The 19,360-nt window shown below is 43.9% G+C and overlaps 1 protein-coding gene and 1 long non-coding RNA gene across 26 annotated transcripts in view; one reads left to right on the top strand and one right to left on the bottom strand.

Moving 5' to 3' along the window:
- The window catches only part of LOC125768658 (uncharacterized), a 73,965-nt gene that overhangs the window by 33,503 nt on the left and 21,102 nt on the right, over positions 1-19,360 (top strand). The gene's annotated exons all lie outside the window — the stretch shown is intronic.
- The window catches only part of LOC125768532 (disks large 1 tumor suppressor protein), a 52,590-nt gene that overhangs the window by 30,806 nt on the left and 2,424 nt on the right, over positions 1-19,360 (bottom strand). For 8 of the 25 annotated variants that reach the window (XM_049436338.1, XM_049436355.1, XM_049436392.1 and 5 more), the window contains exons 2-5: positions 14,502-15,005; positions 8,942-9,073; positions 7,091-7,212; positions 1,845-1,988 (exon numbers count right to left, since the gene is read on the bottom strand). In XM_049436338.1, coding sequence (XP_049292295.1) covers positions 1,845-1,988; positions 7,091-7,212; positions 8,942-9,073; positions 14,502-14,520 — 417 coding nt within the window. In that variant the 5' untranslated portion in view covers positions 14,521-15,005. The other 17 variants (XM_049436442.1, XM_049436472.1, XM_049436432.1 and 14 more) reach the window with 11 other exon arrangements.

Here is a 19,360-nt window from a genome sequence, read left to right as displayed (position 1 = left end):
GCTACTATGTAGTGCGAGCAAATAATCCACAAAGAAAGAGGAATACAAATTTCTGTTTCCCCTCGTCTTCTGAATTCAACAAAAAAAACGATTTTTTGGATTAATGAAATATACGGCAACAGTAAAAAAAATAATAAAAGGATTTAAACTCTTATCCTTATATTTTTATTGTTAACATTCAACTATTGCTGTTTAGTTTTTTGCTAAAATATGTCCTCAAAAAACCCCAAAAAAAAATAAACAACTTAAAGCAGATTTTAGTTTATCAACCCCTGCACTAAAATACCCAAAAATTCTACAAAATGAGCGCACCGTCCCGCGCGCGTATGTGGGCGGATCGTGGATGGTTTATATATTTGATTAGATCGCAGCAATGAGTGCTGGCTTGTACCGCTCACTGCCGTTGATTGTGTTATTTTTGGGGCATCTTTTATTGTTATACACACGCTGCACAGAGCTTCAAATCGCTCGTAAAACAAAAAACCGCGCCACACACCAGGTTGAAACAGCAAATGGGTAGCAAATGGTGCTTCATGTGTGTGTTTGTTTGCTGCTGCCGTTTTGTAAAATGAAACAAATGTTAAACAATGTTTCTATTGCCATTGCCTGCTCGTGCAATAAAAAAAAACCACTTCTCCCCCCTTTTTTTCATTTCGCGTGTTGGGATGGCTGCCCGAAACTTTGAAGATGAATTATAAACGTTTTTTCTTCTTCTTGTGTGTGTGTATCTTGTTTGTTTCTCTTTTATCATATCATAACCCATTCTTTGCCGGCCCCGACCCAGCCAAACTGCCAGGAAGAGTAATTTCTTTGAATTATTTTGTTTTTACTGGGTTTTCCACCGCCTGAGGCTTTTCGTTTCCACTCTCTCCACGTCGTATTGCGACGATGGTGCACGCTTTTGCGCCTGGCCTGAAGGCGATGTATGAAGACGTTAAAAGAGTTGTTGATACTTCCTTCAAACGTTTGTGATGTTTAACGTTACCCAAAAATAAAAACGAAATAGAACCAAATTCTTCAAATCTGTAGTTCAAAAGTGAAGATAACATTACAACTAACACTTTGTTTGAATCATTCCCCCAAAAAAAAACCCAATTCCTATCGCTTCCCAAGGGTGACTGGAATAATATTTTTTACGTTTCGGAAAAGTGTTGATTCAGGGCGATGTGTACTTACTTGGAAAAGCTGGTTAACGTATGTCAAAAAGAAGGAAGGCTCTTGTGGCATTTTTTGTTGTTTTTGTTGCACTTGTTGTTACAGGAGTGTGTTGGTCGAACAGAAACAATATCATAAAACACGGACAGAAACGCAAAACGAAAACAAACACACACACACGATTAAGTTGCAACGGGGTCATGCAGTTTACTATAGCAAAGAGTAAAATAGACGTCTTCTAATTCCTTGTTCACTCGCTAATACATCAAGTGGTTGTGTAACTGTGGTGGTTTAATTACTGTTTATTTTCTAGTTATTTAGAATTAAATTAAAAAATATATTAGCTACATTAACTTTTTAATAATCGTGAAATGATTTTTTGTTTTATATTTTCATTAAAGTTTGAAAAAAAAACCTAATCGTTTCAGATAACTTAAAATAATCACTATTACACGAATCTAGTTATCTAGCCTACGAAACGAAATAGGTTTCACTACATTTGAGGATTTTTTCCCGGCCATTTTATGGCCGAACATAATGGGAAAAATGAAAAAAAAAAATTCTACGTACATCTTGAAAATAAAAGGATCTCTAAATCCTTGTGTAACACAGCCAAAAGCACACAAGAAACACAGGCATGCAACACGCAATACGGAAGCGAGATACGGTAGAGGGCGCTAACGACTCACTTTGGTTGTCGTCAGCCGGGGCGACGGTAACTCAATGATCGGCTGCTTGTCCAACTCCTGCTGGAGCTGCAGCTGTGGCACTGTCTGCTGCTGCTGTTGCTGCAACTGTTGCTGCTCCTGTTCCTGTTGCTTGATGCGGTTGGCCTGTGGAAGGAAGGAAGCAAAACAAAAAATCTTCAGGTTAATACTACTCCTTGCATTGATCGTCTGGCATTTGCCACGAGCTGTTGGTGTATTTCGTAATAGTTTTGCTGGCGTGGAAGGATGGGCTTACGTACACTCACTTTTAGTTTGGCGGCATGGTGCGGCAACGGTATCGAATCGGTACAAACCGTGTACCGATCGCTCGGTTTGTCCGAACGTCGCCGGGGTGAGACGTAGGACGATATCCGATGCCGCGAATGGCGTACGATCGAAACCCAGTCAATCATGTTGGCGGTAAACTACACAACCCTGGCTAAATGTTCAACACCACATACATACTCGTATCCCTTATCGTCTACAATATTACACAAAGGAATTCTTGCACTATTTGCTGGATTTCTGGAGGATATTGTATTGATAGAGAAACTGAGAATGGTTGATAGGTAGCGTCAGTGAGGAGGTAACTAGAGAACTCCGATTATTACGAGTTGGACACCAAATCTTCATCCTCAAACATACGGTTACATTGTTTGTCGAGCAAAGAATCAGAACTCTCTACTGTCTCAACACTTCGCCCAAGGTGATCTTCATCGGAAGATCTTCAACATTTACACGGACATCGAATAGACAAACTATGCTTCCTTTCAACTTTTCAGTTCTTTCGCGTGGAGCATAATTTCATTCTTCACCAGTTTTTTTGCCCAATCCAGAAAACCCCGGACGAAGGAATTTCGCCCACCTAGAGATGTGTAGCGTGTAGGCCCCGCAGCATGACAGAGCGTAATCATTGGGGAACTTTATGAGATTAATAAAAATAAAAATAAAACTAGCCTTGAGACACGAGAACTTATGATCTCGCTTCTGTTAGCATAACAAAAAAGAAAAGAAAAACAACAACCTCGCCATGTTTGTTTCTATCCAAACATGTAGCAAGTGTTGAAGTTCTTGGTTTCACAAAACTAGAGACACATGAGGGGACACTTCGATTCTACGGCGGGAGATTGCCGATCGATTAGACACGACACTCTACCCAAAAAGCAATAATTAGCCATGCGCACGTGTAGCAGTCACACGATCAATAGCCGATCAACTACCAAATGTATTTGGTGTACAGGTGCGATGTAAATTGGGAGATAAAGACTAAAACGGCTAACACCAAAACCCAATAAAAAACAATAGCGACGTTAACGAACAATACTAACAATATCGAGTAGCAAACAAACAAATGCAGAAAAGAAAAACAACGTCCACAATACAAATCCCGACTACACACGCGTCCGCGGTCCAAAACAAATCAATCTCAACTAGTCCCGTGTCCCGCCTAGAGTGGCGCGGAGAGTCGCAAAGTTTTTTGGCGTCCACCAGGGGGCGCGCGCACCGTCCCGTGTATGTCCCGGGGACACGCTACAGCCGGGGGAGGCCGAGCTGTGATCGAAAAACAGGGGCACGGAAAACTCGTGTATGTGATACCGGGACAGAAGGTAAACCAACAACAAATGGCCTGGGGTGTAAGCAACCAAAAAAAGGAAAGAGGAAAGAAATCCCTTTCCCTGAGAGATAGCGAAGAGCAAGAGAGTGAACGCAACACGGCTGCACACACCATGAGCATGAGTGTTGGTGGGATTTCCTTTCCGTCCGAAATTAAGTTACGGTTTGCTAAACGCACCCAAACCCCCCCAGCATCGGGAACATAGTGTTGTTCGTTTGGGGGCTGTAAAGAGTGGCGTGTAAGCGCAGCTGGTTAAGGGATGGTCGATTTGTTTTTTTTTTTCAAAGATGCTGGTGGAACAGAAATCAACACGATACGTGGTGCGCCTGGGAGAGTATCGCGGATCGTAAACCATTCTACTGACAGCCAAGCCGAAAAGGCAGAAAAACGATGGCCGAAACGGTTGGGTTTTGGGTTTGAAGCATCATCTGGGTGTCATCTATTCGTTTGCCACTATTATTCTACCTCTCTTAATATAACCTTCGGCTACCCTACACGATATTCGACCATTGGATTGATACCTCGTACGAACGGTACGAACGGGACTAGGCCGCTCTCCGATACATGCGCTGCGTGTTTACGATCTATACACCGATAGCGCAGCGGCTATTAAAGTCCTGGCAGCCGCATGTGTTGGCCAAATGTGCTCATATTTCACCACCGATTTGCAAAACGATTCGGTACCAACACCTTTTTTTTTTGGTGCCCCGGCAGCGCATCGAAAGCTGTGTGAGATTGTACCGAGGGTGGAGGGTTCATCATAAAATGCCTCCCACCGACATATGGCATTTGGCGTGCGTTTTAAAAAGGCGAGAAAGGTGGCACGGATAATGTACCGGGGTGGTGTGCAGTGTACGATCATCGGGGTGCAGGGATAGGCAAGTTTAAATTCAAGCAGAATCATACAGTTTTTTTTCGAAACCTAGTTAAATAGATATTAATAGTAAATATGTTCAAGAATTTTATTTTTTCTAGTGGTCTCGCTAGAGTTGAGGATGAAAACTCACTCAAAAATTCACGAGTGAGTCAATAGCCGCCGTAAAGATGCATGACTCATGAGTTAAATGACTTTTTCGTTAGGTATTTAACTCATGAGTAATATAACTCATTAATGAGTGAGTCGCTGCAAGGAGTCATGACTCATAAATGAGATAACTCTTTCATGAGGCATTTAACTCATGAGTAATATAACTGACTGAGTCGCTGCAAAGAGTCATGAGCCATGAGTGAGATGACTCTTTCGTGGGTGAGAAGGTGCAAAGATTCATGACTCATAAGTGAGATAACTCTTTAATGAGGTATTTAACTCATGAGTAATATAATTCACTCATGACTGAGTCGCTGCAAAGAGTCATTAATCATGAATGAGAAGACTCTTTCGTGGGTGGTGAGTCGCTGTAAGGAGTCATGAATCATGAGTGAGACGACTCTTTCGTGAGTGAGAAGGTGCAAAGATTCATGACTCATAAGTGAGGTAACTCTGTAATGAGGTATTTAACTCATGAGTAATATAATTCACTCATGGCTGAGTCGCTGCAAAGAGTCATGAATCATGTCACATCGCAAAAGAATTATAACAAGTTTATGTGGAGAAACGAAATAACTCACTCATTAAAAAAAGATTTAATTCACTCATTTCATTCTTACACAGCATGCACATCACTAAGTGTCCACATATTGTCTGAATAAATGAACATTTATTCAAAAAAGGAGCAAAAAAAAAAATAGGACAACAAGCAACATGATGAAATACGACAAACATTTATTTCCATTTTGACCTGTGCTGTGACACACATCACTTTGATTGTAGCCTTTCATATCAGCACCAGTTTGTTTTTTTTAATGCTTTTACTCAATCAATCAATTCTGATATTTTTCGGAATTTACCACCGGTTACCATATGCAACGGTGATTAATTTAATTTAAAACTACATGCAGCAACAATGTTGAACGGAATAGCTCAATGCAACGACGATAGTGAATAATTTGCAGCTTGCAATCCCATCACTAATCCAATTACTTAACAGTTGGCAATTTCACTTACAGTCAAAATATTCCGTACGGCAGTGTGTAACAGTGTAATCTTGTTAGTACTATATGCTGCTAGAGAAGCTATTAGTGTTTGAAATCCGTTTTTTAACGAAGGCTAATGATTTGTTTATTTGCTGAGGTGAGGTATGAGAAATATTTTCTAGGCATTTCTAAAGTTTCAAGTAGATAGCTTCATTGCATTAAATATTATTTAATGGTATAAAAGGACAAAACATACATGGGTAGGTAGTCATTGAGTGAAACTGCAAATTCCCCCATGCAAATGGAGGCGCCCGGTGTTTAACAAGATTATGAGAAATTAAGTTTTCTTCTCATGTGGCATTACAATCTCAACAGGTTTTGGTCGGCCATTACTGGCTTTCCTTGACTTCAATTAACCATAGGGAGATAGTCAGTCCTGGGAGTTCGGTCCAGATGGGATTCTTACAGCGAAGTCTAAGCTGTTACCTTCCTGAGATGGAAAATTTTTCTGGAATAAATATTTTTAACAGTCCGCTCATTTTTAATACATATTATGTTTCTTGAAGATAGAAAGCCTCCTTAAGATGTAACATGATATTTACACACCTATGTATATTCCCTATGTTGCCTTAACGGTTTTCATTAACAGCTCGTCTGGTCTGCGTTTACAGAGCATGATTGAAGACTAATATTGTTTGTATACAATACACCATCAAAGTGTTTCTAATTTTCTAAGCTAGATACTTCTCTAAGATGGCAGTCCTTTCGGTTTGCATCTTTTTTTAAATGTCCATAGTATGCATTATATTTATATAGCGCTAGGATAGTACCTTTTGAGCAGATTTTTCAACAAATATAAAATAAAAAACAAAAAGTTTGCCACCCCTGCTTGGAAAGCAGTATCATGATGTTTGTTTGTAGGACACGAAGAGAAAACCCGTCGAGTGCAGTGCCCGTTGGGCACCCGTTAGCTAGGATTGTTTTGCGCGATCGGGGCACAAACCCCCAAAAATATCACGTCCATTGCGCGTTGGTCAATGCGCCCACAGGGTGCCGCGACCGTGGTAGGGACGCGCGGCAGGAAGCAGACAGACATATGAGCTTGTTATTAATTTGCAGCAAGGCACAGCTTAAATAATGACCTGGTAAGACCAACACGGGGCCAGTATGGTTTACTGTAGCTGCAGCAAAAATTGTTTTTTTTTGCAACCCATCTCTCCTTCGCACCCATAGCAGGGGCAGCGAACAAAACTTTTGAACCTGTGGTTCGGAGATTCCGACACGCGTTACCTGATGCTGTTGCTGGTCTAATTTTATAACAATTGCTTCTCGGTTTTTTTGCGTGTGCAGCTTGGTGTAGCTGCTGGCGCAATGTGTTGATTAAAACACACCCAGTCGCTGCGGTCGGGTGTGAGCATTTGCCAGATTCGCGTGTTGTGAATAAAAGGAAAAAGAAAAGCCCGAACCAATACCAACAGATGGGAGTGAACGAAGCAGTTCAAATAATAAACTAAACAATATAAAATGGATCCAATTTCATGTGTAAGGATTCCTTAGGATTCATATACACACACACACACAATCTCTCTCTAATACTTACTTCATTCGCCTTGATAGCATTATCCTGTTCCCATTTGCTAGCAATCAGTAGTGTTTCTGCGGTCTTCTGCTGTACGGTTTTCGATTCGTCCAGTAGTGTCAGCTCGTAAAACTCTTGTATATCTAGCGTTGGGAAGGGAAAGAAGAAAATGTGCTTGTAATGTTAACACGCCGAAAATGGGAAGAGTAAATAGCTCACTGGAGTTTTTGGGGGGTGATGGATCGATGTCGTTCCATCTTCCAGGAGAAATATATCAAAATCATCTACCGGGGACTACAACAACAAAAAGGCATACGACTATCATCACAGACAAAGCGGCGTCCCATTGACCTTCAACTGTTTGTTTTTCTAACGAACCGTTTTTAACAGCCAGAGAAATATTTGTTTCGATCCTTTTCACGTTTTACGAAGAAAGGCAGCAAACCAAGCAAAAAAAAAAACGAACACTATTCTCAGAAAGTTTTGCTCCAAACGCGGGTCCTCAAATTTACCCATCTCGTCAGTATTTCGAGAACGAGCACGAGTTCGGGAAATGTAATGGGATTGAAGGAAAAATGTACCAATCATGCCTGTCACAAAGTCTTTACCCAACAAAAACGGCTCGTCAGCGGCTCGCATTGTCCGAATGCGTTGAAGGTATCGTTGTTTTTTTTTTGTTGGAGAATCTAGGACACGTGGAACCGTGTACAAACTACTCCATCCTTTCCAAACCTGTGTCTTCCGGCGCACAAAAAAAAACGAAAAACAAAACAAGAAATTCCTAAACTGTTGAGAAATCGATCGAGACACATCAACATGACCGGATGGCGTCTTCAGATGTGTGCTTTCGGGGTGAAAGAAAGAAAAAAAAACACCCAGATCTTCTACCAACAGGCAACTCACCCACATTGGTTTGATATTTTTGAAACACCAGAAGAAGAAGAAAAGCAACAAAAAAGCGGAAACCATGACAATCGATGCCTGAGCGCTAAATGACGAGAGCAAAAGCAGCAGTCATCTTGCCTTTTTTGCATCTCATTTCACTTGGCTGGAAATTGGAAGAATGTAGAATCGTTCGCTTTTTTTTGTACGTTCACGTTTCACGCTTTTATCTATCCCCGTTTTCGCCCCGCCATCCACGGATAATGGATAGAGGAAGATGTTTGTATGTGTGCCGTGCCTTGGGTTTTTCCTGAGCACAAAATGTCACAAAATGAAGAAATTGGAGCAATATTCCGGGGTTATTTTTAATGACGCAAATGAAACAGCCGCCGTTACCGGCACTAAGCGGGGAGCTAGTTGCTGCTGCTGCTGCAAACAACGACACAGTTTACCCAATTTCCGCCCGACGGGTGGTATGGCCTCGATTGCCATTGACCAAGCGATGCACAGCACCATGTGGTCCAGGTGAAGTCTTGGGTGTGGGGATGTACAGTGGCCAAGAGCCCACTATTGCAGATTCTGATTCACGTCCAATTTCTCCGCCTAGCGACGACTTCGACTTCTGGTCCGTATCTGTCAGCTGCTCCAAACATCGTTCGGGGTATGGATTTTCGTACGCAAACGCTTCGTTGATGCATGTGTGTGCTTCATTGAACAGCTCTGTAGCAGCGTTGCGCTTGCATATGCTGCTACATCTTGCTAATTGTGAGCTATAAATAGCTGATTGTTATATCTGCCGACCGTGCCGTACCAAGAGACAGCGGAACCATTTTAATCCATTATCGTACACACACACATACACGGCATTTGGGCATAAAATTGCAAAAACTCGATTTGGTAAGCATTTGTAGACCGCGCGCGTCCTTGAAGTGTTGGTTGGCTGTAGGCGAAACGCGCCTGAAAGGTAGGCAATGCGCGGTACACACTTACCGAGCAGTGCCTGGAAGAGGCGCGATTTGAATATCCGGATGACGCGTTCGATGGCGCTGCGTAGTGCACGGTCCTGCGGCGTTGACAGACGGGAATGGTAGTCCTCCAGCAGCTCGAGCGCCCGGTGTGCCTCTGCAAATATAGCGCACAAGAAGTACAACAGTTAGCGGCGTCGTAGATAAGCGTATTCTCATGCAATACAATGGGAGAGCACAAGGTTAGTTACTTAATTTACACACAAAAATCATATCATAAAGGCGGCACCTGTCATAATTCGTATCGTTTAATGTGAGTGTGGTTCTATTTTCGGTATCCGGTCACCTAACCGACGGCAGAGCCCCCCCAAAAAGCGCTCTATTAGTAGAAGAATGTGTTTGTGTGATTATTGTTTGTTTTTTTTTTTTATTGAAGTTTACTTTCCACTACACCGCGGACAACGATTCCAGTGTGTTCTATATAATCTTAGCACGTAACAAAACGTGTTCCAGTGTTTCTGGTTGCGTGAGCATTGGTCATTTTTAATACCCTCCCTGTAGCTCATCTACATTTTTGTTAATGTTGGTCATGTTCTTACTCATAGCTGAAGGTAGTTCAGGTCCTCGTTCGGATCCCCATTCGGGTGCACCAAAAATAGAACGGTACGGTTGGGCCCAGTGAGGTGGGGGAATACCCTGTTCAAGGGTATTTTCCCGATTGTACAGTGTGAGGTAATTCAAGAAATAGCTTTATGGCTAACAGTTTATATGAAATTAAACCAAAAAAACACACACACACACACATCCAGACGTCATTCCCCATTTGTGGGAAAGTATGGATGACGAAAATGCGGTCATTTCATCAACGAAAGAAAAAAAACCAAGATCAATAAGGAGAGATTAACCACACCAGAATTCAAAGCAATCGGAAGAGAGAAAGAGAGAAAGAGAGAGAGAAAGAGTGCTAGAAAATGCATGGCGGTAAACCAAAAGTTATTTTTAAACGTTAGCCAAGTTTAAGGTTCGGTACCGTAGCCGCTTGCCCTAACGTCTAGGTTAGGTGCACGTTTCTGTCAGACGGCGAATATTCCCCGCAACAGCAGCAGCCGTGTCTCTGAGTGCGCGAATGCGCCCAAATAGTGTCACTTTCGTTTGGTACTCTTTTTTTTGTTGTTGCTTGAAGAAAACAGTAGCCAAACTTTTGGCATCCGGCAAAGCAACACGTTAGCGTAACAAAAACTGGGACAACCCACAGCAATAGTTGCCGAGTGGACAGGTGAACGGTAATGACCATTTGCTAAACGAATGGGGATGGGTCGTGTGGGTGTATGTTGTAGCTCGTAAAATGTTACACACAATAAAGGAAACCTTACAACCCTCCTCTTCGCTTTTCTACCCCTTCCCCTCCACCCCCCCCCTCCCCTCATCATTCCTTTAATACATGATACGGATGGATATCGATTTATAGACACCATCAGTTCGTCAGTGAAACATCTGGAATCAACGAATCATCCGAACATCGCCATCTTTTTTTTTGCTTTTTTTCCCTTCACACAAAACCACAGAATCTGCTTTCTGCAGTAGCAGATAGTTTTTGGGGTACGTTGCATTGACACAGGGTTGCATGTACACGGAAAGGTTGTCATTTCACTCATCCACCTCCAATTTGGTTCGAATGGTTCCCGTGCCAATACGGGTACGGACGGATCGATATCCAACCATGTTGCGCTGTGAAATTAACCTTGTTCGGAAGTGTGGTCTAGTTTGCAAAACTTAAAATTAGAATCATTTACCGGTACGGGTTTTTCATCAATGCTACCGGAGCGGTACAGCTTTCCCAGGAGATGCAACAGCTTCTACTGTCGAGATAAAGCCGAGATAAAGGCGAAATAAAGGCGACAATACCTTTCTACCGGTTAGTGGGGGGAGTTGTGGGTGGAGAAGCGATATTGAACGGTGTGCGGAGAACTTTCTACGCAAGCATTACGCTCCATGCATCAAATCATCCGTCCCGTTTACGGGGCCGGGTCGATGCTGATGGATCCGACCGAACAAGGCACCACCGTGAAGGTTGGAGAACCGATGAAACGTGACAACTTTTTAGCTTTGCAGCTTTTCAAGTACACTCAATGCCCGGTGTTGAGTGGCACGCTCCGTATCGGTTCTCCGGTATGGCCATCTGGCATTGGCTCGTCTGGTCTGCCTGGTCGTGTTGGGTAGGATGGGTTTGAAACCGGATTGTGTCTGCCTGCCGGATCTTCCGGTGTCAACCAACCAACCCCGCGCATTGCATTACGTAGCGTGTTGCTTGATGCGCTGTCAGTTGCGCTCCCCGATCGATGGATATGAAAGGCGTGGGCTGTGATTAGGTGAGTGTGTATTTGTTTCTATCGATAGAGTTTCTATTCCACTTTAGTCGACTCGCTGCCAGTAGTCGGTACAATACCCAATGGATGTTCCTGTTTTTTTTTGCTGCTTTCACTCCCCTGCCAGCAGAGAAAATCGTGTTGCTAGAACCATGATGCACTAGTAGACGATGTGCTTCATAAAACCAGTGTTCACTGATAAAGTGAAAACTTTTTAGTAGCAGCGGGCAACAGCAAAAAAAGAACCTTCTCGTTCATTCCATTTTCTATTTTGCTGGGGTTTTTTTTTTCTTTTTGTATCCTCCATCCATTGCCTGCCGGCCGTTTCTACGAACTATAAAAATCGTCCATTCAGAACGTTACAATTGCGTGTTTGAAGTGCTGTACAATGGAACCCGTCGCACTTGTCGCCACACCGTGTCCCGGGATCCCAAGCCACGGCACTGAATGGCATCAGCGCCCCATTCATACGCGCACCGTACATCAAACAGATTTGCATTCCCTGTCACGTGTGTGTGTGTATGTGTTTGTTGGGAACAATCCTCGAGCAAGCTCACTTTTAGACACCTCTTTATCGTCCAAAAACGTAGGTTGAAAGTTGGTCTTTGCATGCGTTACTCGACCGCACACCAACCGAAATGTTTCGCAAACGGTAACAATGGTCCGCTGTTGATAGCAAGATTATGCGAATTAAGGCTAGGTTGTTTTTTTTCTGCTCTTGCTGCTAAATAAAGTACGCCAAAAACTATCTGCCACCAAAAACAGCTAGATGATTCCGTACCGTTTGAACGATATGTTGATGGCAGGGGTGTCAAACCAAAAAATCATTTTTCCCCAAGAGGTCTTAGTCTGACATTACTGGCTTTCCTTGACTTTACCCAACTGACAGGATAGTCCATCCTGCATACGGAGGTATGGCCCGGGTAAGATCTGACCCCCGGTCCTTTCGTGTAGAGACCGGCGCCGCTACATTCTCTACCGTCAGGTCGACAAAATAAGTTGTAATTAAATTCTTGTCCAGAGTTCAAAGAGTCTGTCCTGAACAAGGTAAAATACTTTATGAATAACATAAGCACTTTAGCTCTGTGCTTCAGATGGGCTATCGCATTGAAATCTCATACACAAAACGAAATGATGGGGTTTGACATCTCTGTTGTGGCTGAACGCCTTGTTCCGCCTTGTTTGAAACAGGTAGTCCATATAGGTACACTGTATTTACCTTTTATAAAGGAGTCAGCTTCACCTGGTGCTGGATATTGCTTCATCCAAGCGTACATACCAGGCAGGTAGTGAGCCTTCTTCGATTCGATTCCATACACTTCCGCTAATGCGGAGCCTCATCATCGTTAGCAGGCGATGGTGTACCTCGCTTATCATTGCGCTTCATGTGCTAGGCTCATCATCGTGGATGTAGTTTATTTTCCTCTTTTATACTGGTTTGGCAGTGATATCTTTACCATTGATCGGTTAAACCGTTTATCCAGCGTATATGAAAGTTACCAAACACAGTTGAAGTTGTTCCAGAAACGTTAGACGATACGCGATTGTGTCTTGCAAGGAATATGTGATTCTGCCGTGCCTGAGCACAACTTCCGCCAGTTTGCATTGTGGAAGGCACCTCAAAAAACGATTTGGTGTTAGGATGACCTACCCTACCCTGTGTGCCGTTTGTAGTCTCACAGTCCTTCCAAAAGGAGTCTCTCAGAGACTAGACGTTTCCAAGCCCTTTAAACCTTATAGCTGGAAACATGGGGTTTGATAGTTTTTTTTATGTTGTTGTGGAAACTGGGTCAGAGCGGTAAAGGTTTGGAACGGTAGCGATGTTCTCCGACTCAGAACTGACCATAGGGATGTAGACGTACACCGTTGTTTGAGTTGGGGTGTGTGGAACGCTTCACATTTGTGTCTGGCAGACGTAGAGACTATAGGGACTCCACCGTACTGGGTCTTTGTATGTCTAGCAATCATCATCCTCCACTTTACCTCCTCTCCCTTGCTATTCTAACAGCAATCTGTGTATAATTTGTACTATCTCTTTCAACTCATGGAGCAAAAAAAAACAAACCCCACTTTCAGCCACATGGCATCGAAGCTCTGATGATGATAATTATATAACAGTAGCTGTCTGGATTAACTAACACTTCATACAGCGACTACTACTGTGTGAGGGGGACCGCGTACATAGCATGTGTGTCTGTCGCTGTGTGTTTTTTTGCCTCTAAGCCAGCTTACCGGGACTTGTAACATGAAGCACATCAGGAAGGAAAGATTTTCCCTAACAGAAATGGATTTAACAACACGGTGACATCCACCATACAAGTTGCTGGTAGTGTTGATATCCGGAACTGTGTTTAAAAAAGACTCCACCATCCGCCACCCTTTCTGCAGGCGGGGTGTTTGAGGTGTAGGCGAGCTAGAAACCCGATCGCAATAAGGCACTCCACCGTAGTTTGGATGTTTTTTTTTGCAATTTGTTACTAACGCAACAACAACCTACAACTCACACTTGTTGTCGTGCTGTAATATTCAACTATCAGAATTATGTTGAACCTGGTTGGTACTACGGGGATCAGAAGTAAGTGAAGCTGGAACCAGGTGGTTCTGTGGTTGCGGTTATGTTGGTCCGGGATGCTGCATAATTAAATTTCTGTTCTTTTTTTTCTCTCTCTACCTCTCTACTCTCTAATGACTCCCGACCTCCCTATTGTATGATGGCGTTCCAGATACAGCAGCAGGAGGAAACACGTATACAAGGCACTTGATTTTATTTCCATATCAGATGTAATCTAATTTTAACTCCCTTCGTTTGCCATCTGCCTACCTTTGCTCTTTACATGTGCTCCACTATTTCGAACGCGCTCGGATATACGGAGGATTTTTTTTTTTCGGGAGATTGAAGAGTTTGGGGAATCCTGGTGTGGTGGCGAAACCCAGCTACATTGACAATACCGCTGTTGTTTCGCAGTACGACATTGCAAAACAGCACGAAAAACAATAAGCGCCAGGATACGAAACGAAATAAAAGGATATGGAATATTATCGTGTATCTCCATTCCCCCAGGTCCACCGTCACCGTCACGTCCCCAAAACCCAACCATGCATAACCTTACATCAGCCAAACAAACACCAAACACGACAGGTTATAAGTTAAAAAAAAAGAACACAATTTCAATAAATAACACGTCCTCCTAGAATTGGCTGGGCCACCAACACACTTACCTTGCTTTTTCACCGGCATTGTGACACGGGGTTTTTTGTTGGGGTTGACGGTAGGCCCCGACGTACGCTTATGCAGTTGGAAGTTGTTGGTGCTGGTCCACTTTCACCTTAAACCGGCCACCTGGAACCCACTGGCTAGTTCTGGGCTTGGCTGGTTTGTTTGCGTACACCGCGGCACTGATGTTTTTTTCTTCCCTTCTTCACATACAGCAACACACACACCGCAAAATGAAACAAACTGGGCGCTTCTTATCCTTCGTTGTTGGTTGTGTCCGTCTATTGTGATTCAATGCTTTTCCAACCACCGTTGGAAAATATTCGCATTCGCCTTACTGTTTTGTTATTGGCTATTATCACACGTACACTTGTAGTACATTCGCGTTTGGCATGGTTAATGGTTCGTTCACGCACGTTATTGTGTCCCTTGCTGTCACACTTTCCCGTCCACCTTGAGGTCACTCATTTGCTTACATCAAGTTTGACAACACTGGACCTACACTGGACCTAGAATTAAAATGATCCAGTCGTATCAAACTCGTCTAGAATTGATTTTACATTATGCAACACAGGTTTAATAGTTGGTAGTTCGTCAAGAGCACGCTATTTGGTAGCGAAAATCCATTTCGGGCACACCGTGCACACTATGCGGTGCTGTCTAGCAGCAACCAGTTGAGCTTCTGATTCGAAAACGCTAAAAACGAGGTCGTATACGGGTCGAAGATTGGATCGTTCAATGTTGGTTTTTGTTGTTGTTGTTTGTAAGCGCGTAAAGGTGCGCAAGGATTCTGCACATACACACACACACACATAAACAACGCACACAGGTACAGTAGCGATTGAAGAACAATCGTCCACGAAGCACGCACTGGTGTGGAATAGGCTAGCAGTTGCAGATTGCACCGAAGCTCACACGGCAGCGCCGCGGGATTCATTGGCACACAAAAACACCAAACAGCAGGAACACACGGTACCGCACAGCCGTACCAGCCAGTCGCTGCAACTCACTCTCATTGGCTACCGTACGCTAGTAGCTCTCCCAGGCTCAACAGGCCCTACTACTGCTGCTGCTGCTGCTACCACACGGTTCTCTCAGCAGCAAATGGCAAACATCGAGCCCAAAAACTGGGATTTGGACGCAAGTCACCGGGTACAGCGAGTTAAACACGCCAATACCTCTTCTACCTTCCCTTACCTTTAACATCTAGAGCACATAGAAAATTTGGAAATGAAAAACCTTTATTTCTTCAGGATCTCCACCAACAAACTGCTGATGATCTAACATTCTCCAAAATCTCGTTACAAAACACTCTACCGTTCGGTGTTTTTTAATCGATGCGCTGCAGCTTAGATACTGTTGCTGTTTGCCGAAAGTTCGATAGGCTTGTAGAGTTTCCAGTAATTGGAACATGAATTTTTGCTGCCCAACTGCACTTGTAACACTTCCATGAGCTGGCAATCAAAAAAAAAACGGCCGAGAGCTGCTGTGATTGATCGTTTGCAACAAAAAAGAACACCCTTTTGTGTTGATGCCACACGACTCCCACATCGCATCACGCCGGAAGGAAGCTGCACTCGGTATATTTCAAACACATATAGCGTGGTGGTCGTGGGCAGGAATGTTTTCACTTCTTTGTTTCGTACCACCAGCGGTGATTTGAGCGAGCGGAGGTGTGTGTGTGTGTGTGGAGTCGGTATTTGTTGAAAAGCAAAGGTTCTAGCCAACACTCACTCCAGCTAATGTAAACACATGGCACCGTACTTGCTTCAATGTAATATTGGTGTGGATGTTACCGACCATCGCAGGTCGTGCAGGCTGTAAGTGGGAGTCGGACCACCATGAACGTTTTGTAAACTTTAGTGTTGGGAGTCAGAATTCTTGAGGAATTTCTGGTCGAACTCCGCGATAATGCTCCATACATTGCTTTGTACACACAAAGAGCACAAATTCAACCCAAAAAAAAACAGCTCCTAACTATATACCAGTAGCTTCAACAAATCAAATACAGCGTATCAAGTTGCTCCTAATGGTCTGAGATATTTCTCCACCACAAATTATCGATTTTTGGTAAATCCCGTACGGGCAGCTGTTAAATATGTTTCCATCTCTCAGAATAGCACCGAAAAGGGCACGTCGAAATCTACTCCCTCCCCGATATGACTGTAACGGCCAGAGACCTGATATACACAAGAGTATCCACAAAACGGCGGGAATTGCTGAGCAATCGTCTAACCGCAATGATGGCGTTGCATTTCTACTGTAAATGTTTTTTTTGTTGCTGCTGCGCGTTTCATGTTCTTTAGCCACCGAATACGATAACTAAGCTGACATTCTTACCGTTCCTTCTTCCCCCCGTATATACGGCATGCCGCAGCACCTGATTCCATCTCCTCGTCGGCCGGGTATACTCCCGGACCAGTTACCGCTGACCGATAGGTTTTAAGTTCGTTTTCGCGGGCACAAAACATCGGACCCCCGGGAGCTGCTGGCCTGTGATTGCTAATGCACTTTCGTACGTATTTAATTTTAATAATTCATCCACGGCACGTAGCAAGTTTTCGGGGGTACACACTTGGTTTGGTTTTTTTTTGCGAGGATGTGTGTGGATGTGATGTGGACATCCACGCACTGCGCCAATAATGCTTGTTCGTGGAATCACTTAAGCCCAGCTGCCCGTTCTTTGTCACCGGCGGGCACACTATAGAACGCTTCGGATTAGGCAATCTCGTCTGTCTTCTTCCGTCTTTCGAGCCCGTAAGACGTCAGAGAAAGGTCGTCGAGGCGTCAGTCACTGATATACACCTCAATAGGATTTTTTGTTTCTTGACGGGAAGAAGGATTACGGGAGAAAGGGCACTAAAAATACTTATGCTCTGTTTTACCATTACCCACTGGTTTCCTATTCCTCCACCATCACAACCACTTGTTTCCGCTGCCCCAAATCATTCAACATGGGGAATATAAATATAAACACATATCTATATTCTATTTCAAAACGGCTCTGCGGTTTCCCTGGTTTGTGGCTTGTTATTTTGTGGCGGCTTGTTGAGGAGTTGCTGCTTTTTCTTCTTCCTCTTTACCTTCTCCGCTGACTACCCAGTGCTAGAAACGAGCAACGAACGGCTGCAGGGTGTATGGAAAGGAGACCATCAATGAGGAAATCGATTTCGAGTGTTTTCCTTTCCGCGTTAGAGAGCCGTACGCGCTTGGAAACGGACGCATTTGGAGGTGATGCGAACGGAACACACTTGTGCGTCCGGCGAAAATGGAACACGCACTAACCAAAAGTTGAACGATGGTCGGCAGTAAGTTTTGTTGGCATCAATATAAATGGTTGTACCGGGATAGGAACTTTACTGTTCCGCCGGTCCACACACTGACTCTCTGTACCTCCACGAATCACGTCCTGGTTGCGATAAAATGAACCATGCTGAACTTTCTTCTTTTTTATGTTTTGTTTTTTTGGGGGGGTTTTGTTTGTACAGCTAGAACAGAGGAGAAGGATACTTTACGTTGGGCGCACTGTTACCTCATATTGGAGGAGGTCATTGCATGAGGCACTCGGACATTAGCGTCTGAGGTCTCATGTTTCAAACCCCTAAATAGCGAAGACTGGGGACACAGAGGATGGGGTAGCTAGAGACACACTTACACCATCGCACATACACACACGAGAAACACACACACACACACAGGTACACAACTTTGGGCGATATCGTTCCGTAGTGTGGGAGGGTGGGAGATGTGAGGTTGGAAGACCTAAGACCGTGCGCGAAGTTTTCGGAGTGTTGGTTCGGTTGCTAAGATCCAACTAAATAATAATCGTCGCGTTTTTACCCATGCCCCGTACACACATACGGCATGCACGGGTAGGTGGTGCGATGTGCGGGAATCCTTACGAGCGTCAGGGTTGCCTAGGAGTGTGTATGCGCCACGCCAAGGATACGGGCCCACGTGGGAAAGCAAGAGCGAGAGCGTAACCAAAATCAAAAAGAGTAAAAGAGAGAGAGAGAGAAAGAGAGAGAACGCACATGAAAGAGCAAATATGCAGAGCAAAGACTAACTATACACAACCTCCCCCCAAAAAAAAAAAGAAATTAAAATACTCTTTCCAATCGTGGTTGTGAACACTCAAGTAGAACGAGGTGATTGCTTGCGTGGAATGGAATGACATGGGAAATTGGCAAAAAAAAGAGAGTGAGAGAGAAAGAGAGAGAGAGAGAGAGAGAGCAAAAAAAACCTCCACGGGGTGGGTGTTTTCCCGTTGACGGGACGCTATTTGCGCACGCAGGGGGATAGCAAAGAGACGTAAGGGATGTGTGTGTATCCGGTATGCTGCGAGGAAAGAGTTGAGAGCCGCTGGTGAGCGTATGGGAGCAACGTGGCGAAGTATGAGAGAATGATTTTCTTCTGTTCTTCTTTCTTTTTTTGTTTGTGTTTTTTCTTTCTTTCTATTCCTTCTCTTAGAGGATTTGTAACGTTTTCCCTCAGGCTGGGGTCGGTTGGGCCTGATGCCGTAAACGGTTCCTTTTAAATGGAATTGATGGGAAGGGAAGGAAAAGTTTTGGGTTGGGTGGGTGTGTTGGGATGGGGTTCGCACATGGTGCGCTCGTGTAGCTCTGAGCACAAGTCACAATCGAAACTGCATTGCGGACTGCTTCTTGAAAGGAAGGAAGTTGGGCAGCTTGTTCGGGTGGTATTGTGCGTGGTGCAAAGGGTAAAATCAAAAAGAGAGGAAATACACACACACAGAGAGACACATGAACACAATCACAAATTGTACAGAAGGACAAAAAGAGGAATAAGGGCACGAGCGCGCTCTCTCTCGCCCTCTCTCTTTATGTAAAACTCTCCAAAATAC

This window comes from Anopheles funestus, chromosome X (assembly GCF_943734845.2).
Source record: "Anopheles funestus chromosome X, idAnoFuneDA-416_04, whole genome shotgun sequence".
Lineage (NCBI taxonomy): Eukaryota > Metazoa > Arthropoda > Insecta > Diptera > Culicidae > Anopheles > Anopheles funestus.
Note: the sequence above shows the minus strand (reverse complement) of the source record. Positions and strands in the feature narration are given on the sequence as shown.